Source organism: Phalacrocorax aristotelis, chromosome 15, assembly GCF_949628215.1.
Source record: "Phalacrocorax aristotelis chromosome 15, bGulAri2.1, whole genome shotgun sequence".
In the NCBI taxonomy this organism is placed as follows: Eukaryota; Metazoa; Chordata; class Aves; order Suliformes; family Phalacrocoracidae; genus Phalacrocorax; species Phalacrocorax aristotelis.
This window is the reverse complement of record NC_134290.1, coordinates 2,628,085-2,651,540: the sequence shown is the minus strand read 5'-3', so window position 1 is coordinate 2,651,540 and position 23,456 is coordinate 2,628,085. Positions and strand designations below refer to the sequence as shown.

At 61.5% G+C, this 23,456-nt stretch overlaps 4 protein-coding genes across 8 annotated transcripts in view; 1 reads left to right on the top strand and 3 right to left on the bottom strand.

The window, feature by feature from the left end:
* Positions 1-797: 797 nt before the first annotated feature.
* SDSL (serine dehydratase like) lies at positions 798-4,239 on the bottom strand. Of its 3 annotated transcripts, XM_075110273.1 has the most exons (9): positions 4,107-4,195; positions 3,138-3,180; positions 2,631-2,817; positions 2,491-2,530; positions 2,246-2,385; positions 1,870-1,958; positions 1,535-1,762; positions 1,297-1,421; positions 799-1,167 (listed from the first exon to the last, which is right to left on the bottom strand). In XM_075110273.1, the coding sequence occupies exons 3-9, from the start codon at positions 2,796-2,798 to the stop codon at positions 974-976; spliced, it is 984 nt and encodes a 327-aa protein (XP_074966374.1). In that variant the 5' UTR covers positions 2,799-2,817; positions 3,138-3,180; positions 4,107-4,195; the 3' UTR covers positions 799-973. The 3 variants fall into 3 exon arrangements, with proteins under 3 accessions (XP_074966372.1, XP_074966374.1, XP_074966373.1); XM_075110271.1 differs by lacking the exon at positions 3,138-3,180 and having other exon boundaries at positions 798-1,167; positions 4,107-4,239; XM_075110272.1 differs by lacking the exon at positions 4,107-4,195 and having other exon boundaries at positions 3,138-4,089.
* A 1,621-nt stretch (positions 4,240-5,860) lies between these two features.
* On the bottom strand, positions 5,861-10,192 carry PLBD2 (phospholipase B domain containing 2). Its single transcript, XM_075110266.1, has 12 exons — positions 9,965-10,192; positions 9,729-9,822; positions 9,465-9,623; positions 8,929-9,029; positions 8,297-8,511; positions 8,122-8,216; positions 7,890-8,050; positions 7,646-7,741; positions 7,215-7,286; positions 6,941-7,093; positions 6,615-6,777; positions 5,861-6,471 (listed from the first exon to the last, which is right to left on the bottom strand). The coding sequence occupies exons 1-12, from the start codon at positions 10,153-10,155 to the stop codon at positions 6,304-6,306; spliced, it is 1,668 nt and encodes a 555-aa protein (XP_074966367.1). The 5' UTR covers positions 10,156-10,192; the 3' UTR covers positions 5,861-6,303.
* Positions 10,193-12,383: 2,191 nt separating this feature from the next.
* SLC8B1 (solute carrier family 8 member B1) lies at positions 12,384-18,580 on the top strand. 2 transcript variants are annotated; one of them, XM_075110264.1, is made up of 16 exons: positions 12,384-12,459; positions 12,660-13,095; positions 13,573-13,725; positions 13,828-13,880; positions 13,983-14,041; positions 14,311-14,415; positions 14,525-14,692; positions 14,778-14,885; positions 14,970-15,026; positions 15,248-15,378; positions 15,582-15,723; positions 16,133-16,254; positions 16,455-16,608; positions 16,691-16,771; positions 17,361-17,425; positions 17,512-18,580. In XM_075110264.1, the coding sequence occupies exons 2-16, from the start codon at positions 12,904-12,906 to the stop codon at positions 17,707-17,709; spliced, it is 1,788 nt and encodes a 595-aa protein (XP_074966365.1). In that variant the 5' UTR covers positions 12,384-12,459; positions 12,660-12,903; the 3' UTR covers positions 17,710-18,580. The 2 variants fall into 2 exon arrangements, with proteins under 2 accessions (XP_074966365.1, XP_074966366.1); XM_075110265.1 differs by lacking the exon at positions 12,384-12,459 and having other exon boundaries at positions 12,466-13,095.
* A 1,088-nt stretch (positions 18,581-19,668) lies between these two features.
* The window catches only part of TPCN1 (two pore segment channel 1), a 50,445-nt gene continuing 46,657 nt past the window's right edge, over positions 19,669-23,456 (bottom strand). For both annotated transcript variants that reach the window (XM_075110260.1, XM_075110259.1), the window contains one exon: positions 19,669-22,476. In XM_075110260.1, the coding sequence (XP_074966361.1) occupies positions 22,354-22,476 (123 nt within the window). In that variant the 3' untranslated portion in view covers positions 19,669-22,353. The remainder of the gene's footprint in view (positions 22,477-23,456) is intronic.

The following is a 23,456-nucleotide window of genomic DNA, read 5'->3' as shown; positions in this document are numbered from 1 at the left end:
GGCCAACCTGGTCCTGGGGCTGAGCCCCCTCTGCTCCGAAGGGGAGGAGGAGGAGGCTGAGAAGGGTTTTGGGGCAGAAAAGGGCTTCTTGTCTCCCTGCATCACATCACCCAGTGATGCTTGGGGCATGTCCTCAGCTGGGGAGCAGCTGGGGTTGGGAAGCCCCAGTGGGAGCAAGACCCCACATCACCCAGGGATGGGAGGAAGGAGAGGAGAAAGGTGTCATTGGGGGGATGCAAAAAAACCCTGGGAGGTGGAACAGCAAAGGGCTGAAAGCAAAGGCAGCACTAGAGAGTGGGAGAGGGGGTGAGCAGGAAAGCCTGGAGGAAAGGGGGGAATGGGAAAAAGAGCAGGTTGGGGGGGGGGAAGGGTGATCATGGGGGCTCCAGGATGGCATATACACACACACACGTCGGTGCACCTCAGAGCCCATGGGTGTTAAACGCAGGTGGGGAGCTCTGCCAATAAATCACTGTAAGAAGCGGGTCCGTGTGTGTTGCTCTCTTCTGACCGAAGCCAGCACGGCAGGAATAGGAGAAGATTGTAATAATTAATAATCATTAGAATAATAATGCATAAAGACAGTAGCAAAGTAATTAGCGAGAGAGTGCTTGTTAATTGAGGTAGGGAGCTGCAGTCCAAACAGCCTGGGGAGGAGCAGGGGAGCAGGGACCACCGGCCAGGGGATGGGGAGGAGGGACGTGTGTACCCCAGTCCTGCCATCAGACAGGCAGGGGAGGCACAGGCAGGGCCCGGCTCCCTCCCTGCCTGCGGTGCGAGCCCTGGTCCTGTCTGCCCTGTGTGCCTCGGTTTCCCCGTCCCTACATGGATGCTGTGTGCTGGGGCAGAGGCGGCCGAAGGAGTCCAGCACTGCGTCCGCCTGGCAGCAGGGCTTTATTTTGGCTATTTTGGAAGGAAAGCAAGCAGAGGGTGCCGGCAGGGCTCCGGCGCATCCCCCTCCTTGGGGTGGATGTCACTCCAGACCCAGCTGGCTCTTCAGGGCCCGCAGCTGGGCTGCCTGGATGCCGCTGCCCCCGCACACCACCACCACCACGGAGGCCAGCGGGGTCCGCAGACGCCCCTCGCGCTGCAGCTGCTGCAGCCGCCCTGTGTAGAGCAGGGCCAGGGCAGCCCCACATGCTGGCTGCACCAGCAGCCTCTCGTCGTCTGTGGGGACAAGAGCGGGGGACACCGTGAGCTGCCACCCACCCTGTCTCCATCAGCATGTCCCAGGCCAGCCCCAAGCCCCAGAGGTGTCCTTGTCACCCCTGCCATGCCTGGCTGGCCCCTGCTCACCCAGGAACTGCTCCACAGCTTGCACAGCCTCCGTGTCCTCCACCACCTGGGAGATGACCTGGCACTCCTGGGCACACTCCAGCGCCCGTGCTGCTACCATCTTGGCTCCCAGGCACTTGGCCACGCTGGGACAGGAGAGGAGCAAGGCAGTCAGGGTGGTCCCAGGACCCTTCAGCGAGCTAGGCTGAGACCTGCCAACTCGTTGCATGCACAGCCGCTCCCGCAGAGCCCGGCTCACCTGGTGATGTCAGGCAGGGAGACAAGCCGGCCAGCCGCCAGCGCCGCGTGGAAGCTGTGAGCCCCCCGGGTCTCGGCAGCAATGATGGGGACGTCCTGCCAGCCCACCTGGTGCAGGCCAGCCACGACACCCGACAGCAGCCCCCCGCCACCCACTGACAGCAGGATGGCGTCCGGTTTTGTTTCCAGCACATCCTTCAGCTCCTGCACCAGGCTGGCATGACCCTGCCTGCAGGGCGAGGCACAGGGGGAGGATGCAGCCCGGGGGCACCCCAAGCCAGCCCAGACCCCGGGGGATGGGGACCCAGGCAGAAGCTGAGCCTTGGCAGCACTCACCACACCAAGGGGTGGTCAAAGGGGTGGATGCTGACCCAGCCCTCCGTCTGTGCCAGCTCCAGGGCTCTCCTGTTGGCTTCATCCCACACCTGGGGGGCGAGCAATGGGGGCTCAGCAGGGCCGCATCTAGCCCTTGCACCCCAGAGATGGGTCCTTTGTCACTGCGGGGCTGGGGGGACACCAGAAATGCACACGGGGCACTGGGCTGAGGTGGGGGTCGCCCGGGGTGCCCCTGTTGCAAGGTATTGCAGGAGGGGGACATTTTGGGATGGGGATTGCCGTGCATATCCCTGGCATCACAGAGCAGGCTGAGCTCAGGCTCAGCCCCCTTGGGTCCACCCCAGACCCCAGTTTTAGGGGGCTGCTGCAGGTGTACCTGGCCGGAGACCTCGACCTCTGCCCCCAGCTCCTCCAGCTTGCGCACGGTGGCAGGGCCGGTGGTGCTGGGGACCACGACAGTGACTGGCAACCCCAGCTTCTTGGCCGCGTACGCTGCTGCCAGACCCGCGTTCCCTCCTGTGGAAAGCATGGCTCAGGTAGGATTCAGCCCCCTCTGCACCCCCTATATTACTCATGAGCATTCCTCATAGCTCCCGCCACCTCAGCTCAGGACCCAATTACCTGAGGAGCAAACGAAGTGGTGGCAGCCCTTCTTGGCAGCCTGAAAGGCAGGAAAGGAGGGAAGGGGATGGCTGTGTCCCCCCACCATCCCCCCCATAAAGGCATGGGCAGTGGCCTGTCCACACCATGCCCACTCTCACCTCCTGGCAGAGGTGGCCAATGCCACGGATCTTGAAGGAGCCCGTGGGCTGGACGTTTTCCAACTTCATGTAGACCTTGGTGCCCGCTGCCTGGGACAGGGGCAGGCTCTCCAGGACAGGCGAGACAATGTGGAAGGGCTTCTCGCCCCTGCCAAACTGGGCTGCCATGGCTCTGATGACGGATGCTCTGCCAGGGAGAGGTGGGGGAGCCTCCAGCTGCTCCCTGCAGGATCCCCCCTCACAGCCCCGCTGCCCATTCTGGGCTTAGTACAGGGCACAGGAACCCCTCAGGTGGGACAAGGCTATCCCCAGTGTCCCCTCGTGGCTCTGGGATGCAGCAGCACCGAGCCCTGGGGTGCAGTGATGGGCCTGCCCTGCCAGAGCCCCAGGACAAGCTGGGCCACCCCCTCCTCCATCCTTTTGGTCCCCAAGCCCCCAGTGTCCCCAGGTGTTCCCCACACACCCTGTGCCTTAACTGAGCCAGGGCCACCCCACGGTAGGGATTACCTCGTGTCCAGTGGGACCTCGTTGCACGTCCCCAGCTCCTTGCCTGCAGCAGCAGCAGAGTTTGGGGGACGGAGGAGGAAGAGGTGACGTTGGAGGGGCCGCGCCAGTGTCCCCAAGTCCCCGTGTCCGGTGGCGTAGTGGGGCGACGGGCAGGGGTTAAACATTGCCCTGGCCTTGGCTGTTTGCTCAGCGCTGGGCAGTTTTTTCCAGCTGCAGGGCTGGATCTGTGCCGAAAGCGCCCAGCCGTGGCCTGGGCACGGTGCCGGGTGCCCCAGCGGGAACAGCCATGTGCGGCCCGGCAGCAAAATCTCAGCAGCCTTCACATGCCCAGGAGATGTGATGTGGGCACCCAGGAGATGGTGGGAAAAGAGCGGCAGCTCACAAATGACTCTGGGGGTCCCCAAGGGTTTTCCCCTGCCAGCTGGGCACAAGCACTGGCTTTTCTTGGGTCCAGACAGAAATGCATCCCAGTGGATTTGAGGACTCTGCCCGTTTGACCGGGACCGCTGGCGTAGTGAGACCAGCCTGCACTGCCCTCGTCACCTCCAAAAGAGCCATCACACCCCTGTGTCCACCCTGCCAAGTCTCCCCATCCCACAGCAGCCTGGGTCCCCCTCCGAGTCGCATATCCCCAGGGGTCTCGGCCCTTCCAGATGGGTAAGGCCACTTTGACAAGCCCCCTCCCCAGCCCTGGCTAGGCAAGCCAGGCACCCCGCAGGAAGGAGGGGTCTGGGGTTGGGGGGGATGGTCCCTGCACAGCTTGCGCAGGTGCCCCAGGAGCATCACTTGGAGAGGGGCTGCCTGGAGGGACAGCCCAGCCGAGCCCAGAGGTCCAGCAGTACCCAGGGGCCACCAGGTAAAGCAGGCAGAGCCACCCCCTCTTTCCTCCTGGCCACCCCAGGGCCCCTTCTTGTCACCCAGCCCTGGTGACACGCCCCAGTGCAAGGGTCCCTCCGACACGTGTCCTACCTCTGCACAGAGGGGCTGGCTCCGGCCTGCACAGGTGAGGAGGAAGGGGGGATCTGGACGAAGGTCTGTCCCTGGCTCCTCACCCTGCAGCCGAGAGGATTTCTCCCCTGGCAGTGTATGAAAGCAAAGGCGCTTTGGCACAAGTTTAGTCCCATCCCCTTCTGTGGTAGCTCCATGGGGGTCCCGAGGGGGGGGGCTGCAGCACACAAGCTGGCGCGCACACACAAGACACAGCTTCAACACCACCAAAAGGTGTGCAGTGGGTACCCCCCCAATCGCCCCTTGGCTCTGCCCCACTGCCAAGCAAAGAGGAGTGAAACAGGCCTCAGAACACCAGATTTTGGTCCCCTTACCCAAATGGTGCCGCAAAGCCCCCCTGAGAGCACCACAGGTGACAGGCACCAAGCAGGGCACAAGCTCCTGGACAACCCCGTACCTGATGGAGCTGGCTTTTGGTGGCAATGAATTAATTAACCTCCTGGTACGTACACCATCATTAGGCTTCAGAGTGAACAGCACACAGCATGGGCAGGGTCAGCACAGAGGCACAGTGCTGCCTGCAGGGAGCCACACTGCTTTTGGGACATCAGGGACTGGAAATGTGAGGGGCGATGAGGATTTCTTGAACGGGAACACTAAGGCAGGGGGAGGCACAAAAGCTCCAGCTCCCCTGGGGGCCCATGGAGCAACCCCCATCCTGCAGTGGGCAGAGGGGCTACAACTGCTTCCCTGGGAGTGGGCCAGGGACGGGCCCTGGGGAAAGGGTGCAAGAAGCCCCTTCACCACTCACAGGGAGGAGGCCGGGGACACCCTTGGAAAGGGGACCATGTTTTGGCTGAGCCCTGGGGTGCTCCGGCATCCTTTCCACCCCACACTCTGCCTCCCCACCTCCCCTTTGGGAAGGGAGGGAAGCAGCAACCCAGCCTCCTCTGCATTTCCAGCATGTCCCCTCCTTGGCATTGATGTGTCTGTCCCTCCTCACTGCCCTGTCACTTGGTGGCAGTAACCTCCTCCTACCCAGGGAAAATGAGGCATCGGGGCCCCCCCAATCAGCACCCCCTGCCCCAGGAACCCCCACACCACGGGGACACCAGGAGACACGGCACAGGCTCTGCCACCTCCCCCTCCCCTTACCCGCAACCCTCACCCTCCCAGCAGAGCAGGTTTTGGCCACCCCACCCTGTCCAGGGCACCCATCCCAGCTTTTGGGGTGCCAGCACCCCAACAGCCCAGACCTGCTGCAACCCAGGCCCACGCAGCCCACAGGGAGCTGCAGGGGCCCCCAGCCCTGGTGAGAACTTGGCACCTTCAAAGCACTGCCGAGCACCAGCTCATTAATCCCCCAGTAATGACCTCGTTATTCCTAACGAGGCAGAGTGGATCAAGGGAGCTGAGGTAAGAGGATTTTGCAACGGGGGTTTCCAGGCTGGGGGAACACAGGTGGCAGAGGAAGGGAAGATAAAAGAGATGAGGACAGTGAGCCCATCCTGGGGGGGAGCAGCGTGACCCCCCTCCCTCCATCCCACAGCCCAGGCTCCCGTTTCAGCTGCTCTGCCCAACACTGGGTACCCAGCCTGATGCAGTAGCAGAGAAATCTTAGCAGCCTGTACCCCGAAAGAGCCAGGCCTGGCTGGCTGCACACCCTCCCACTGGGGCTGGGAGGCAGCAGAGAAGCAGGAAAGACCCTGGTAATTTGAGGGGAAAAGACTGCTGCGTGAGCCAAACCCTTATACAAGACACCACAGAATCTCAGCAAAGCTCAAAGCACAGCCACCACCTCCACTGCACGCAGACCGCTTTTTATTTGTCACAGCCAAAACCAGCTCACTCCCCTCCTCTCTGCCCCGCGGGTGAGCCCCAGGCTCCCAGGAGGCCCCCTTTTCTGGGAAGAGCCCCCTAAACCAGGTGTCAGCACCCAGGGGAACGCCGTGGGGCCAGAGCCCCTTGGCGGGGCGGGGGCACGGCCCCCTGTGCAGCACAGCTGGCACCGCGGGGATGTGGCAGCGAGAGGCAGAAGCAGAAAGAACGAGGGGGCAGGGGACACCCACCCACCCAGGACCAAAAACCAGTCCCCTGGGGATAGGAGAGAGCCAGTAGCGCTGCCCCCCTAAAGGAGTCCCCACACAGGGCAGATGCCTGCAGATGGACGGACGCCTGCTGATGGACAGACAGATGGGTTCAGCCCAGCGGTGCCCGCTCAGTCCCAGTGGACTTTGACAGGGGGAAACGTCCAGAGGTCAGGGTGGCCCATGTGCAGCAGGGTGCTGCAGGGGGACGTGCTCCAGCGGAAGGGGGGCACGTCGTCCCAGGCAGGACCGCTGGCGGCCACCAGCCCGAAGGTGGGGGCCATGCCTGAAGAGGTGACCTGGGGCGGGGGGGGGAGAAAAAAAATCGGGGTGCAAGTCAACATGGGGAAGGGGCAACACAGCCCAGGGGCAGCCTTTGAGAGGGGCGTACCCCCAAAGTAGGGACCTCCAGCCCCCCCCGGGGCTGCCCCATCTCCCCCACCTTCATGTCGGTGCCACCATGGCAGCGCTGGCGCAGGGCTGGGAAGGGGTAGGTGCCATTGGAGGGGTTGAGGTCGGATCGGGCGGAGATGGCGTTCTCAGCGTTCTGGGGCGGATCACAGCCCCGGCACCGCGACAGCGGGTCCCGCAGGTAGTTGTTGGACCTGCAAAGTGGCCAGGGGAGTCGTGGTGAAGGTGGGGGGGGGAGAAAAAAAGTATATACATTCATAACGATGAAAAAAAAAAAAACAAATCACCCTTGAGTGTTGAAAATCCCTGGCAGGGGGGTGGGGGACACCCAGGTTTTGGGGGGTCCCCAGCACCCACCTCATCAGGCGCACCATGGAGTCCAGGTCATGGACCAGTGTCTGGTTCCTGCGGAAGATCTGGGCGCGCGGGTTCTTGTCGTAGGTGAACCAGTCGCCGTATTTCTTCACCAGCTCCGGGTTTCCGCTGGCGTTGAAGATCTCCTCAAAATACCTGGGGTGTGGGGGGGGTGGAACCCAGCGAGTCAGCACCCAACGGCGGGGGGCAAGGCCGGTGTTGGCTGCCCCCCTTTATGGGGCATCAGTGGGGTGGGGTGAGGCCAGACGGAGCTCACGGCAGGTTGTAGCTGGCCCAGTAGCCCTGCTGGTACAGCAGCTCCGTCTGATCGGCTGCCACCACGAGGCCCCTGCACTGGGGAAAGAGCATTGGTCAGAGCAGTGAAATCGAGCAGGGATTGGGGGGACATGCTGGGAAGGGGGCAGCCCAGCTGGGGGTCCCTGCCACTGGGTTCCCACCCCAGCCAGGGGTGCTGAGTAACCGTCACCTGCATACAAGCATCCCCAAAGAGCCTTTAACTGCAGACAGGCAGCACAGGCAGCTCCTGCGTGCATTTGCATCCCCACCACCCAACACCTACCCGTTGGGCTGGGGCCGATGCAACCCTTAGGGCTTTCCCAGATCTGTGGGAACAGGGCTCTGGGAAGAAACGCTTCCATCATGGCTCAGCACAGAAGCTGGCACTCGGGGAGGAACGGGAGTACTCACGGGATCTGCTCCAGCACGGTCAGCACACCCTGTGGCGGGCTCGCTTTCCCTGGCGTGAAGGCATTGTAGTCCACCACCATCCACTGGTTGTTGTACCTGCCACGGAGAAGGGGGAAAGCATCCCTCCGGCAGCCGGCCTCTCCCTGGGGACATCCCCACTGCCTGGGAGAAGCATCCCTCCATCTGATCCCCCCTTCCCATGACAGCCAGGGGGGATCCCCATGCCCCATCCTGCCCCGCTCACGTGCCGCTGTTGAACCGTCGGAAGACGGCAGCCCACTCGGGACCGCTGCGGGCCAGGCGGTTGGCCACGATGTTCCTCAGCCACTCCAGAACACTGCCCCGTGGGTCCAGGTACTTCCACCGTGACGGGTTGTTGTTCCCGATGGTGGTTTCCAGCGCTACCTGCAGGGAGGGGAGCGATGGCAGGGCAGGGGGGCCAGGGAGGGGTCCCCCCGGATGAGACCCCCACTCACCAATCCACTGCTGAGGATGTAGAAGTCATCCCCCGAGAAGATGGTGCCGGGGTAGGAGGAAAACACCTGGATGCTGCCAGGAATCTGAGAATTGCCTGGAGGGGGGACATGCAAAAGCAGGGGAGAATCAGAAGTGGGATGTCAGGTGCAGCCCCCCCCAGCCCAGCCCACGCACCACCAGCTGAGACGCGGAAGGGCAGCGTGTACTTCTTGATGATGCGCAGCATGGACTGGTAGGACGTCCAGGTGTCGTGGGCAACCAGGAGATCCCGATGGCCCGGCAGCAGCTTGAGGAGGGCAGAGCAGGAGCCGGAGCCCAGGACGCGCCCTGGGAAGGAACGGTTCAGGGCAGATTCCAGGTCCTCCAGGTCACCCCCCAACTGCAGCAGGCTGGGGGAAAGCGAGACATGGGTCATCAGGTGGGGGACACCCTGGCCCAGGAGCTGAGCTGGTTCAGAGCTCTCTGTCCATCTGTCTGGGCTGGAGGGTGTTTCTCCACCCCATCCTGGTGAAGGTGCCAGCACCCCAGCAGCCTGAGCAGGGAGGGAAGGGTGAGCTCAGCAGTGGGGAAATGGAGGCAGGGGGCTGCAGCAGGGCACCCACCACCCAGCCCAGGGTGCCAGGGAGGAGGAGAACCTGACTTGGCTCCATCCTGCCCCACCAGCAGAGGAGAAGCACCCAGAGAAGGTGGATGAGGGGAACTGGGAGCAGAACTGGGAGTCCCTGCACATCCAGGAATTGTCCCCCAGCACCACCAGCCCCTGGGGCAACTCCCCCCACCATCACCCCTGAGGAGAAGGAGCTTACAGGAAGCCAAAGGGTGCCAGGGTGAACCTGCCCCGAGGGAAGTCCAGGCGCCCGTTGTAGCTGTCCTCCAGCCCCTTCAGCTGCAGCAGGGCCAGGTGCACCTGCGGGGACAGGGGACAGAGCTGGCACTCAGCTCCTCAGAGAAGAGGGGTGAGGAATTTCAGGGGGATGGGAGTCCCCCTTCCCCCAGGGGACACAGCAGATCCAGCAGGTCCCAGCACTGCTGCAGAGGCAGGAGGAGGTGTCGGGCGAAGCGGTGCCATCAGCGGGGCCGTGACTCAGCATCGGCGGCCGGGGGGGCTGAGCCAGCCCCTGTGCACCCCAACGGCAGCATGTGAGGCTCCGGCACGGCCAAATTCACAGGTCACCTCTTTTCACCCAGGCGAAGTGGATCCAAGGTGGCCAGATCCCCATCATCCTGCCTGGAGCCCGGCCAGGACTTCTCGCTGCCCTGTCCCCTCCTCTTGATTAAAGCTACAATTAGCCCAGGGGGGTGTAGTGGGGGTTCCCCGTGGGTGGGGGCACCCCATCCTCACCTGGTGCCAGTACTCGGGGTCCTCCCCCTTCGCCATCTGCTCCTCCATCCAGCCCAGGTTGGCCTCCAGGTAGCTCCGCAGCTTCTCGCAGTACTCGCTCTCGTACTTGAAGGGGCCACAGTAGCCCACCATGGTGTTCATCCAGTGCATGTACATCAGCTGGGGGACACGGGGGCGGTGTCACCGGTGGGGACCAGCCGGGGGAGAGGAGAGGGACTGCGCCGCACCCCGTGGGATCCCGGTTTTGGAGGCGTCACCCCTTACCTGCTCGGAGACGGTGGCCTCGGCGAGCCCGGCAGCATAGGCCTGCAGGCTGTCGTTGTACGAGGCGTTGGTGGTCACCTCAAGGAAGGCCCAGCTGGAGGGACACGGGTGCGCACGGACACGGGTGGGACACGGACACGGGTGGGACGACCTTGGCTCCCATCCCGTCCCCCTGCCCGGAGCAGCCCAGCCCGGCCCGGCCCGGCCCGGCCCGGCCCAGCCCAGACCAGCCCTACCCGACGGTGGGGATGCGATCGTCGAGGCTGGCCCAGGCGACGGCGGCGGGATGGCGGCCGGGCAGGACGCGGAGCCGCCCCGAGCCGGGCTCCAGCAGCACGGAGACGTTGCGGAGCGGCGGGTCGGCGGGGGCTGCCCCGGCCAGGGCGGCGGCCATGGCGGCCCCGAGCAGCGCCCGCAGCGCCGCCATGGCGGGGTCGGCGGCGAGGGCGGGGCCGGCGGGGAGGGGGAGGGGAGATGGGCGGGAGATGGGCGGAGCCGACAGAGGACCACGCCCCCGGCAGCGCCCGCAGCGCCGCCATGGCGGGGGCGGGGCCGGGGAGAGGGCGGGGGAAACGGGCGACGTTATGGGCGGGGCGAAGGGATGGTCACGCCCCCTGCGGCGCCCGCCCGCGCCGCGCTGTGGGTGTGGGGGGCCCCCACCCAACCCGCCCCATAAACAGCCCCCTGTGCCCCCCCCCATCCTGACCCCCCCGCACACCCAGCCCCCAGCCACCCCGCCCACGCGAGATGTACGCAGGTTCACCCCCACCCCACCCCCCCGCCTTGCCCTACCATCGGTGAGCCCACCTGAGCCTCCTCGCCGTGGGGCCCCCGGCCCCCGGTGTGTCCCCCGTGGGGTCCAACCCCAGCCGTTGCAGCCCGTGGGGAGGGGCTCAGGGAAAGCCTGACAGCGGGGAGGGGGGCTAGGCCCCACTGGGGTTTCAGGCCGGGGGTGACATGGGAGGTGTGGGTGTCCAGCCCACGGGCCCCGGCACCGTGGCAGCCTTGGCCTCGTGCAATCCTGGCTGGTGCCTCTTTTCTGCCCTCCCCGCTCCTCCAGCAAAGTCCCCCTGAGGCTCAGGGTGTCCCGATGGGGCGGGAGTGGGGGGTTCAGAGTCACCCACCCACAGTGGCATGACCACCGTAGGGTGCATAAAGGCCCGATATCACCCCCAGCTTGGTGTTACACTGAACACCACTGCAGCTGCCTGCCGGAGCCCTGGCGCACTTGTGCCATGCTCCGGCAGGGTGCCAGGTAGCACTGAGGAGGGATGGAGCTTCACCCCAAAGCTCCGGAGTCTGCACTGAATCAGGATGCCCAGTGGGTGCGGGGGGGTGAGGGGGCTCAGCCGGGAGCCGGTGGGGTCTGGATGCTGCTGGGGCACGTCCCCCCGTGCCTGGAGGGTAGGGACTGGTAATGCCCTTTATTGGATCAGCCGCAGAGCCGGAAAAGGTGGCACATAACTGGCACTATTCCAGGCAGGGTGGCACCTGAGTGCAAGTGAGGCGCTGCTCATGTGGGTGCATGGCATGGCCCAGCATGCCCTGCCGGCTCCCATCTGCTCCCAGTTGCTGCTGGTTAATTTTCCAGTACTGCCCAGCGACCACAAGTCCCCGCTCCTGCGCTTGGTGCTATACAAGGCTGCGCTGGCCACTTGGACCCAGGCATGCACCGAAACGTGGGTGCAGAGCATACCCACCGCCTGCATGAGCAGGGACCAGAGCCACACAGCAAGCACCAAAATTTGGCCTCAAATCAGGAAAACCAGCTGAGCAGAAAGCAGAGCTGTCCTGTGGGGGGCTGGAGGCGATGCCCAGGGCAAAGCGGGACTCTGCCTCGCGTACCAGCTGGCTCCTGGCAGCGCTTGGTGGGACCAGGGCTTGCGTCCAGTGGGTGCCACTGGCCTTTGGGCACCAGGCTGGACCTGGGCTCCTGTTAAGAGACCCTCCGAGCTAGGCTTTGCACTTCGGGTCTTTAGTTTTTCTTCCTTTCCCCTCTCCCTGGCCATCCAAGGGAAGCGCAGCATGTGACTTGGGTGAGAAACCGACTAGGGTGGGAAACAGACCTTTTAATCCCATAATGCTCTTAGGGCCACACTGACAGTCACCTACTCCCCCATAAAACCCGGCATAGGGGCTTGCCTGGGGCAGGGGCACGGCCGGGGCTAGGGCAGCGCGTGTCCTGGAGCAGGGTATGCCGGCTATGCAATAGCTCGGTGCGGAGAGGGGTGCCGGCAGCAGCAGCGAGGGCCCCTCTGCGGGGTTGCAGAGCCACCGGCACGGGGGTCTGTGCAGCTCCATGCACCACAGCCCCGCTGCCCGACACTGGCGTAGCTGCCCTGCCACGGGGAACTGCATGCTGCTCCCCTCGGGACAACATCCTCGGCCGTGCCTGTGCCGAGCTTGCCTGGTCTCAGAAGGTCACCCCAATCAGGGAGGGGTTAGGTGGGTGCAGCACCCAGGGTGGGTGTCCAGCCTCTACCCTGACACAGCCTGCGGGCACCAGGGTGCAGATGGATGGGGCTGAGAGCGGGGACGATGTGGGGGGGAACATGGGGCAGAGACACCACCCCCACCCCCCCACCCCCCCGGGGCAAGCAACCGGCCAGCCACGTGTAAAAAAGTGGCGCTGTCCCTTTAAGAGCGGAGGGTGCCGGCCCCTTTAACGTGCGGGGGGAGCGAGGGGGGGGAATCAGCTGCCCGCGCACAGCGGCGGGGTCGCGCCGCCACGGTGGGTTCGCGGGGTGGGTGGGGTCCCCCGGGTACCCCCAGCATCCACCCCACCACCACCACCCCGGGGTCCCCATCCCCACCCGCAGCGGGGTCTCCCCGTCCCCTCCCTGGCCCGGGGGTGCCCCGGGGGTCCCCTGGTCCTGCGTGGGGTGTCGGTGCCGGCCCCTCTCCCACGCTACCCTCCCCTTTGCTTCGCAGGCGCTGGGAGCGGAGCCCCCACGGCGAGGACGTGGCGTGGCAGCGTGTTTTTCAGCCTGACCGCGGGTTGCCGTGCCTTTTATCATTATTAGTATTATTTTTATTTTTAATGATTTATTTTTAATTTCCCTCTCCTCCGCCTTGCCCGGAGAGCTGCGGGATGGGGAGCCGGGAGCTGCCCCCGCTCCCCCTCCCCGGGGGCCGCTGCCGGCGGTAGGCGCCCCGCCCCCGGCTGCCCCCCGCCATGGGGCAGGGTGCCGTGGGGCAGGGTGCCATGGGGCCGGCCGGGGCGCTCGGCCTGGCCGGGGCGCTCAGCCTGGCCGGGGTGCTGGTGGGCGACAGCGGGGCGCAGCCAGCCGGGACCCCACTGCCGCAGGACCTGGGGCATGCGGTCCCTCCCGGGGGGGATGCTCTGAGCCACAGCCGGGGCCTGGACGTGAGTGCGGGGGCTGCGGTGGGTTTGGGGGGGGGGCAGCGGAAGGGATGGGGGTGCTGTCGGGGTGGTGGGGTCCTACCCCGTCTCTGCTTCGCCTGTCCCCACCATGGCAGCTGGGATCTTGCCAGGATTTCCTCCACTGCTGGTTTTCTCCTTTGAAAACCTCACCGCTTGCCAGGCCGGGGTTGGGTGGGGGGCGACACGGGGCCCTCTGCTCCTGGGGACAGGGACAGGGAGGGGGACGTGGGCTCAGACCCCCGCTGGCTCTGGCACAGCCCTTGAGCCACACACACGTAGCGTGGGTGGGGAAACTGAGGCAGGGATGGCAGAGCTCTACTGAAAGCAGCCCAGCAGAGAGGCAGTGTCGCCTGCAGGGTGCCTGATGGCAGCCCTCGCTGGAGGGCGGTGGGTGCTCGGGGGGTGGGGGGGTGCGGGACTTGGGGTGCCTAGCTCAGCACCCCTCACTCTGCCCCACAGTGCTGGGAGGTGCGGAAACACAACAGCTCCGAGTGGTGTCGCTTTGTCCGGAGCAACCCTGACTGCCGGCTGGATGGTGGCTTCCTTGACTACCTCGAGGGGGTCTTCTGCATCTTCCCCCCCCGGCTGCTCCCCCTGGCTGTCACCCTCTATGTAAGGACAGGAGCGGGGATGGTGCTGCTGGGGGATGCTCGGCTTTGGGGGCTCGGGGTGGGGACCCCACCAACCCCTCTCTCTGCCATCCCTGACCCGTAGGCTCTCTGGCTCCTGTACCTGTTCATCATCCTCGGTGTGACAGCAGAGAAGTTGTGAGTATCACCACTGTGGAGGGGACGGTCCCGGGGTGAGCAGGGAGCCCCTTGGTCCCTGAGCAGCCCCGTCACCCCTCTCTGCCTCCTCTGCCCTTCCAGCTTCTGCCCCAACTTATCGGCCATCTCCACCAACCTGAAGCTGTCTCACAACGTGGCAGTATCCTTGCGGGCGACAGAGGGACCTCGGCTGGGGTGGGGGGATGCAGGGAGGGGAGAGCAGGAGGTGGTATGACAGGGGTGCTTCTGCAAACCCTCGGCACAGTGCCAGGGGAAACCGATTTGGAGCATGAGCCGGAGGCAGTGGTGGGGTGAGTGGCGACCTGCCGGCACCGGGTGGGAGTCCCGCAGTGGCCAGAGCGGGCAGGTGCCCTGTGGCCCTGCAGAGAGGAGGCCACCACGTCTTTTCCTTGACGTCCCCCTCTCCATGGTGTCACCTTCCTGGCCTTTGGCAACGGGGCACCAGATGTCTTCAGCGCCATGGTGGCCTTCTCTGACCCGCGGACAGCGGGGCTGGCCATCGGAGCCGTCTTTGGTAAGGAGACCCCCACCGGGGGCTGCCGGCTCAGGGGTGGTGCCGGGCAGGGGGGACACGGCGGGGCCGTGGGATGTTCCACCCTGAGAGGGACCCATTGCGTTGGCAGGTGCCGGCGTGTTCGTGACCACTGTGGTGGCTGGGGGCATCGCCCTGGTCAAGCCCTTCACGGCCGCCTCCAGGCCCTTCCTCAGGGATGTCATCTTCTACATGGTGGCTGTCTTCCTCACCTTCATGGTCCTCTACTTCGGCAGGATCACTCTGGGAGAGGCTCTGGGTGAGGACTGCAGGGGGCTGGGGCTGGGGGGGTGGTGGGAGCAGCCTGGGGGTGCTGTAACCCCCCATTGCTCCCCCCGTCCCAGGTTACCTGGGCCTGTATGCCTTCTATGTCTCCACCGTGGTGCTCTGTACCTGGATTCACCGACGGCAGCGGAGGGAAGGACTGGCCCCTGCCGGAGCCTGGGAGCCAGGTAAGGGCCACCCGGCTGTGCAATGGGGCCCCCGGCATGCTGGGGTCTCCCTCCACAGCCCCCCTCCTCTCCTCTTCCCCCCAGAGATGCCAACAGATGCTGAAGAGCAGGAATCCTCAGGCACAAACAGTGGGGACTATGGTACGTTGTTCCCCATGCGCTTTGGGCTGGGTCCGCTCTGTCCTCGGGCGTGGTTGGGGGTCCCAGGAACCCCCAGGCCGCTACATGTGTGACCAACCCCACGGGGTGGCTGTGGCCGGGTGCTGCTCTGGGGCTGTGCAGGCGACCTCAGCCTTGTGCTGGAAGGGCAGGGAGACACTGGAGAGCCCACCACCCTGCTCAACCACCACGGCCCCTCACAGGTGAGGAGTACCGTCCCCTGCTCCCCTCCCAGGAGACCTCCCTGCGCATCCTCACCACTGCCCTCAGCCCCTTGGACTACCGCAAGTGGAGGAGGAAGCCCTGGTACTGGCGGCTCTTCAAGGTGGTCAAGGTGACTATGGGGTGATATGAGCCTGGAGGAGCCCCCGCACAGAGCATCCCCCTCCTGGCTGGCCCCTGGGGCTGCGTCACCTCTGGGCTTTGCAATGGGGGTGGTGGGACAAGTGCAGGAAGGTGGGGGACAGATCACGGGGCACCTCCTGGGGCATCCTGTCTTGGGGGTCCTCCATACCTGCTCACAGATGATCCTCCCAGGTGCCTGTGGAGCTGGTGCTGCTGCTCACTGTTCCCATTGTGGACCCCGACAAGGATGACCTGAACTGGAAGAGACCCCTCAACTGTCTGCACATTCTCACCAGCCCCCTGCTCTGCGTCCTCACCCTGAAGTCAGGCACCTGTAAGAGCCCTGGCAGCCCTGGACATCCAGGAGGGGATGGGACCGAGATGGCGACCAAAGCCCTGGGGACTGCAGGAACTCTTTGGAGCTGGCACCCCATCTGGGGAGGAGAGGACAGGCCAGCAAAGAGCCAAGCCGGGGGGCCTGGTGTGCAGCTGGATGGCTCCGTCCTCCCCCCTGGTGGTGGGGTTTGGGCCCCCAGCATCCAGGTCCTGGGGGAAAAGTGGGGCAGGCCTGGCCTGCCTGGGGAAACTGAGGCACAGAGGGGAGCAGCCCCGGGAGGGATTAGGGTAGAGGTGGCTTTAGGGGACAGGGCTTTACCTTGTACTGTGAGCTTGGTTGGATCCTGGCCCAGCCCACGGGGTGCCTGCAGGGCTGCTCTGATGCTCCCTCTTTCCACTGTGTGCAGATGGGCTGTACCAGATCCAGGGCATCTTCCCAGTCTGGGGACTGGTCATGCTGGTTGGCTCTGCCCTGGCCATCATCACCTTCATCACCACAAGCAACGAGGAGCCGCCAAAGTACCACTGTGTAAGATGCCCACCCAGGCCTGAACATCCACTGGGGACCAGCGCAGCTTGCTCTGGACTGGGCTGAGGGTCCTGGGGGCAGAGCAGAAGCCAGGACCTCCTTTCTGGTCCCCAGTGGCCCCAGGAGGGACTTGCCTGGCTGGAGGCGCACAGGGTCCTGCAGTACGCACACAGGGACCAGTTTACCCCTTTGCCCGGCAGGTATTTGCCTTCCTTGGGTTTTTGGCCAGTGCCATGTGGATCAATGCTGCAGCCACAGAATTGGTGAACATCCTCCGGACCCTGGGCATCATCTTCCAACTGAGCAACACCGTGCTGGGCTTGACGCTGCTGGCCTGGGGCAACAGCATCGGCGGTAAGGGCTCTGCTGCACCACAGTGTCGCCCCATGTGCACCCATCCTTGGGGCATCTCCCAAGGTCTCCCCTTCTCCTGCAGACACCTTCTCTGACCTCACCATGGCACGGCAGGGCTATCCCCGCATGGCCTTCTCCGCCTGCTTCGGGGGCATCATCTTCAGTATCCTTTGGGTGCTAGGGGGAGGTGGAGGTGGTGGTACTTGGGGCTGGAGCTGCCTCAGTTTCCCTGCCTGCAGCCCAGGGAGAGCCCCTGCTCCTGGGAGACCCCTGGGAAGGAGCTGGGCAGGATCCATCCCAGAGACCCTGGGTGTTGGCAGCCTCCCCAGTGCCGGCACAGTGCAGGGGGACTGGCGTGGGATTTGTGAGCTCCAGGAGCTGCAGGGATGGGGTCCACAGTGTCCTGCCGTCCCCACTGCTGTCCCAGCCCCAGCGGGGTGGGGATTTGGGCTGGAGTCTGGTAGATTTGGGATCTGCCAAAGGGAAGGAAGGGAAGAGGCTGTGCCACCGTCCAGGAGGTTTTGTGTGGTCCCCAGATCAGGCTCGAGCCTCTCCTCCTCAAGTGTATATGAATACAGCTCCCAGCTGTATTAACAAACAAGCAATACTTTAGGCTTGGCAACAGCCACCGGGGCACAGGCAGGGAGGAGGAGGGCCGTGCTGTTGCCCTTCTCAGGGCAGGAGGGATGTGGCTGGCTCTGTCACTCCCCTGAGGTCCCCTGCACTGTGTCTCCACCCTGAACGTGCCCCAGACATCCTGGTCGGCGTGGGACTCGGCTGCCTGCTGCAGATGACCAGCAGCCAGCTGGTGGTGAAGGTAAAGCTGCAGTGACACGGTGGCAGGGGTCAGGCTGGCAGCAGGACCCCGGTGTCCCTCCTCATCATTCCCCATCTCTCTGGCAGCTGGAGCCCGACAGCCTCCTGGTCTGGATCCTTGCCGGGGCCCTGGGGCTGAGCTTGGTCTTCTCCTTCGTGTCGGTGCCAGCGCAGTGCTTCCAGCTGGGCAAGGCATATGGTGTCTGCCTCATCCTCTACTACCTGGCCTTTCTCTGCGTGGCCCTGCTGACCGAGTTCAGGGTGATCCGGCTCTCCGCCGTCTGACCGGCCCCAGCGCCTGCTGGAGATACACATCCATCCCTGGCTCGTGTTCTGCCTCCCTGCCGATCAGGGCCTCGCTGTCCCCTCTCCCTGTCCCTGCCAGGGGAACAAAGGCACCTCAACCCCAACCGTGCTGCTGTCGCAACATGCTGGAGGCATCAGGTGCCAGCCCAGCCCTCAGCCTTTGGCTTTCCGGTGCGGGGGGCTTGCTTGTTTGTGCTTTGGGAAGGAAAAGGAGCTGTTAGGCATTAGCTACATCCTCTCCTCGCTCGGTTTAATCTTGTTTAACTCAAGGCAACTCTGAGCAAGAGTGAGGTTAAGACCTCGGCTCCTTCCGGTCCCGGTGGCAGGGGCAGAGGCGAGGGCAGCTCCAGCCCAGGGTCACAACAGGAGAGGTTTTACCTCTGCAGCCACTTTACTTTCCCCTTCCTGTCTCCATCCTGCCGGCTCTGGGACAGGGCTAGGGCAATCATGCTACACAGAGTCACTCTGTGAAGGTCTGAGCAGAAGTTTGTCATTGCAAAGGACATGACGTGTTTGCACTGTGAAATAGCAGCCGAGGTGAGGTTAATAGCAGCGAGATGAGGTTAAGGTGAGACAAAGCCCCAGAGCAGTACTTGGTTTTAATGCAAGCAAAGCTGGAGGGGACACACACACACCCCCCCACGCCCTAAACCCAAACCAAGGGAGGGGGGTTTCCCCTGCTTTTTAAAATTGTTTTTCAACCTGACTTTCAGATGCTACTTTTCTCCTCCTCCTAGGATGGACAGAGCTGTAGGAAAGGACTTGGAGGTTTCCACACACAGTGTTAGCCTCTGGCAAGACTAGGTTTAGGCACCGTAAAAAAAATTGCAATAAAACACCCCCAAACACAAACCCAACCTTGGCTTGGCCTTGTTTGCTGTTTTCTCTAGCTCTGTGCTAGCATAACACAACCCTGAGCCAGCACGGTGCCTTGGGAGGGGGGAGAGGGAACAGCCGTAGCTCCTCTGGAGCTGAGCCAGGAGCAGCAGAGGGGCCTGGGGGGCCGACACCGTGGGCAACACAAGGCTATTTTCCCCAGCTGCTCCAGGAAGCTGTTTCCTTCTGGTTCACCAGCGGTTGATTTCTCAACAGCGGTCACATGCGCCTGACTCAGCCCTTTAGTAGGGCGGTTGGGAACTGCAGCGTCACGGCGGTCCCGGCACGGGGTCAGCACGGGCTGCTCCCCTGGGATGGGGACACTGGCGGGGCAGCCCACAGTCCCAGGGGAAGTGGAGTGGGTGGGCTGGTGCTTCTGCTCCCTGTCGGAGGGTCTGCGGGGTGCGGGCTGGGAAGCAAACTACCATTAGGAACGGACAGCCACATCTCTGCTCTGTGGGGACAGAGAGGCTGTTTTGCAAGAAGCGCAACCACCACACTTGGTTCCTGCTCCCTTCTAGGGGTGCCAGCCATCTCCTGGGCCTGGATCATTTCTCCTTTTTCTAACCAAATACAAAAAATAATGCTCCCTGTGCCTGCAGCTATTGGCTCTGACCTGAACCTGTTCACAGGTTACCGCAGCTGCTGGAATTATCTGGGGAGACAAGCCCCACTTCCTTACACCCCGCAGGGCTAAAGCAATCGAAACCGCAGCCAACGTACCAATACAGAGGGGTACAGAGGGGCACCAGGCCAAAAACCCCCTTCTAACCTTAAACATTGCCCTGAGGTAGCTTAAAAAAATATGTTTGAAAGCATTAGCTTAACATTTAGGAAAAAAAACCTAATAGTGGGAGAGCAGAAGGGAAGCTGGGCTTTGCAATGTCCAGAAACAAGAATTCAGAGCAGCTCGGCAGGCCACGCATGCAAAATATGCCCACGCAAGCAGTTGCCGCTGGAGAGGGAGGGCAGACACCGTGCCTCTTCAAACACTGTGGAAATGCTTCAGCTGCGGCCAAGCCCCACTTTCGGAATAACACGGGAAGGAGGAAAGGAAGCTGCTGCCTTTACAAAGCTGAGGATGCTTTTTATTAGTGTGCTTGAAAAAATCTAGAGGTTTTACAGACATGTCCATAAAATCATTTTATAAACAAAACACCAGCATACAAAATCCTGCAGTGCTTCCTCCCTTGCTCCTTACAAAATGATTGTCTCCGTCATTAGTCTGTGTGTGAGGTGGGGGAGAGGAGGATAAATAGAAGGGGATGCCCCGTACTCAAACTTTGTTTCCTTCCAAAGCCGTTTGGAAGAAGTAAACTTCTGTGACCCTTCATGGTTTACAAAAATAATTAATACATGTGTACATGGGGGCAGATCAACACCTCAGCACGAAACCACAGAAGCAGCACCTGAGCCCTGAACCCCAGTCCAAGCATTCCCGTCTCTGTGACACCGGAGCCCTGTTACTGCATGTTAAGGTTAGTGCCCCCCTCAATATAGCTTCAAGCTGCAGCTCCTTTCACACCCAGAAAACACCCCCAGAAAGTCACTGACAGCCCTGCAAGGAGAAATAGGCTGTAGGGGAATGCGGAGTTTAAACACGGCCACGTTATTTTCCCCCTAACCTTCACAATGTTCATTTATCCTGCCCACAACTTAAAACAGTATAAACAACATCTCCTCCAGCCCCAGGACTAATCTGGATAAATCTCCCAGGCTGCAACTCCATGCAGAGCAACTGCAAGAGCAACAACTGCACTGTTCATTAATCTGTGGTCAAATTTATGGTTTGGAAAACAGCCCTTTAAGGTCCTTCACGGTTCAGCTCAGAAGTAGTTTCATACCTGCAGTACCCAGAAAGGAAACAAAAGAGTTGCCCTGCGGCACCCAGGGAATTTGGCAAGGGTTGGGAGCAGACGCTGGTGTGCATGTTGCCCGGAAAGCTGCTCACCCGTTCTTTCCATCCCATAGCCCAAATGCTCCCACCATGCTACGCAGGGAGACGTTTTCAGAAGCAGCTCTATCTTGCCTACTTTTGAAAGTCTCATCCACCTAGGAAACGCTCCTGAGCTGCCTGGGTTGGCCGAGTCCCCTCCTGCTGCGCTTGTGCCTGTGGTGAGGCTACCAAGGAAAAACCAGGTACGTGGGACAAAGGGAACAGGCACACAGATCTCCCACTGCCTGATCTCTCTGGAGGAAGGAGAAAGCCTCCCCAGCAAGCTCTACTCTTAGTCTGAACCTGAGAAAAAGATCAAACAGCAAGAGGCGAGGGGAGCCTCCCAGCTGACAGATACTTCTAGCCCTTAGCACTTTCTGTGCTGACAGGAGGAAAGAAAGGGGACTTACAGAGACAAGTTCTCATTATGTTGCGGGCAATGAAACATGAGTGATGATGCAACCTGCCATGATCACAGAATAAATGTGTCAGATCTGGGAAGGGACCCCTTTTCCCCCTTCCTTCCCATCCCACAGCTACCAGCTCTGGTGGCCTCCTTGCTAGCTGCAGAAAAGCAGAGGTGAGAAGAATCATCATCTGCCACATTCCTCCTGTATCCAAAATTCAAGGGAACAGTAAAGCTCTTCAGTCGATCTCCCTAAGATCCGACTCAGTCGGCATTTGCCAGCCTGAGGAACATTTCTGCAAGAGCGAGGGCAAGGGAGAAACAACGCTGCTGCCCTGGGACTCGCTCACCTGTATAAACCAAGCACTGACCTGGCTGAGGACTAACCAGCAGTACTGTTTGATGCCCATAAGCTCTCCTTAACCCAGAGCCAGGCAGAAATAAGTCAGACTTGGAGCTGCTAAACCTTCCATTTCTTCCTCCTAGTCATCTATCTGAGCTATGGACCTGCCAGAGAATTGCCATTTACAGATCAGCTGGCCAAGTGACAGAGGTCAACAGGCACCATCACCCTGCAGAATCCCTCCTCTCACTGAATAGAGACAGGAGCTTTGGAGGTTTGGGTTACAGAGGTGATCCCAATCCTGGGCAGTGCCATGGGCAGAACTGGCCAGCAGTGATGCAGACACTGGATAGTCACAGCAGAGACAAAGTTGGTCTCCTCAAACTCCTGTCCCACCCATGGTCATAACACGATGAGATGCTGGCCCTCAGTTCTGTCTCCAGCTGCCACAGAACTGCTCAGGGACAGCTAATTTCAATAAACAGAGCTGAATTTGCTACAGGGAGTGCATCTAGGTGTGCCAAAATGGAGGGGAAAGGCAGACTGCTCTTCCAGAAGTGCTGAAATTTCACACCACCTCCCCTTTCTTTGCATAAGAAAGGTGGAAAAGAAACAATCTTACTCCCTGATCTTTTATTCCTAGGTTAATGGTACCCTTTAAGCAAAATGGATATTCAAAGAGGGCAAAAGTTTTAATGTTAAGCAGGTGGCTTCAGCGCATTTCCTGCTGTTAATGGATTCCACATCCCTTTCCCCAAGGTCCGCTAGTGGTAAGATAAACAGCAGGCTCAAGCCTGGGAAGCGGCTCAGAGGGAGAAGGTCTCTGTTCTGTCCGAGATGTTCACTCTGTGCTGAGCATGGGCATCATGCTCAGTCTGGGTGTAGCAGCCTTACAGAGTCCCCCGTGCCTCTGGTTTTTCAGCAATTCACTGCCTAGGGGAAGGGATTTAAACCCTAAAGCCGAACAGTCCACTGAACAGATCTATATACATCATCCCAATATATACGCTGTGAAGTAATACTCTAGGTTATTGCATAGAAGGCGGCTTGTGTTAGCTAGACCTAAATGACAGTCTGGGAGCGTTGTCGGAGGCTCAGGGGCTTCAGAGAGCTGTTGGAAGCAGATGCAGGCTCTTGCAATGGTGCCTGAGATTCCTCTTTTCTGGAATGCTCCTCATACCATTCCTGCAACAGGAGATCAAACACACCACAATCAGGCTCTGCCCCACACTGGCCCCGCAGCCCCCCAGCAGGACCCTGGAGGGCTGAGCCTTTGGCTGCTCTGCCATGTGACGGCACGTTTGCTCAGGCACCGCGGCACCCTTTCCAAAGCCCTGCATATAGCCTAACCTCCTGGAACAACCTGGTTAACTGCAGCACGGCTGCGACGGATGCACCGAGACCTTGCCACCCACAGCCCAAGCAAGAAGTACCAGCTATGGCTCAGGTACAGTTGGCTGAACTGACAAACCTGGGCAAGGAAACATCCCTCTCTCAGGACATCCCTCCTGAATGTCTAGGACTCTAGTTTCGATATCCCTGTGATGTTTGGGATTTGCAGAGTTGCTCCTACGCCTGGACAGCACCCAGGGTGTTACAAGATGTTACATCCCTGAATCAGAGACCCAGCAGAACAGGAGCTTCTCTGCAGATTTCCACCTAGCTCCAACAGCAAATAAGGTGTTTGTTTTTGTTAGGGGGAATGAAGACTCATCCCCAAGCTAGCTGCCCAAGGGACAAAGGACAGATTTAAATGGTTACGAAAGTACTAATCATTACAGTAGCCCATAACCTTCAGCCCGGAGGTCAATGTCTGGCAGGCCCTACAGTGACCAAGTCCGTGGCATAAAGCTCCAAACTACGACGGGCACTAGTAGGCATGTCCTAAACAATTCAGAGAATCAGTTGATTTAAGTGTTTCCCATCTTTGTTATCCTGCTATTCTGAAGGAAAAGCAGACAGCATTGCTTGCACCAAGCAGCACTCTGCCTGGGAGAACGCTTGATTTCTGTGTCAGACAGACACACCCAAGCTCAAACACAGTCACATTCCAGAGGCATAGCAAATTAGCGTGCAGCAGCCAAGCCCCAGGAGCAGCTACGCATGTGCTCACAGCCCCAGCAAACACACCCACCTCGGTGAGCCTAGGTAAGCTCAGCCAAGCT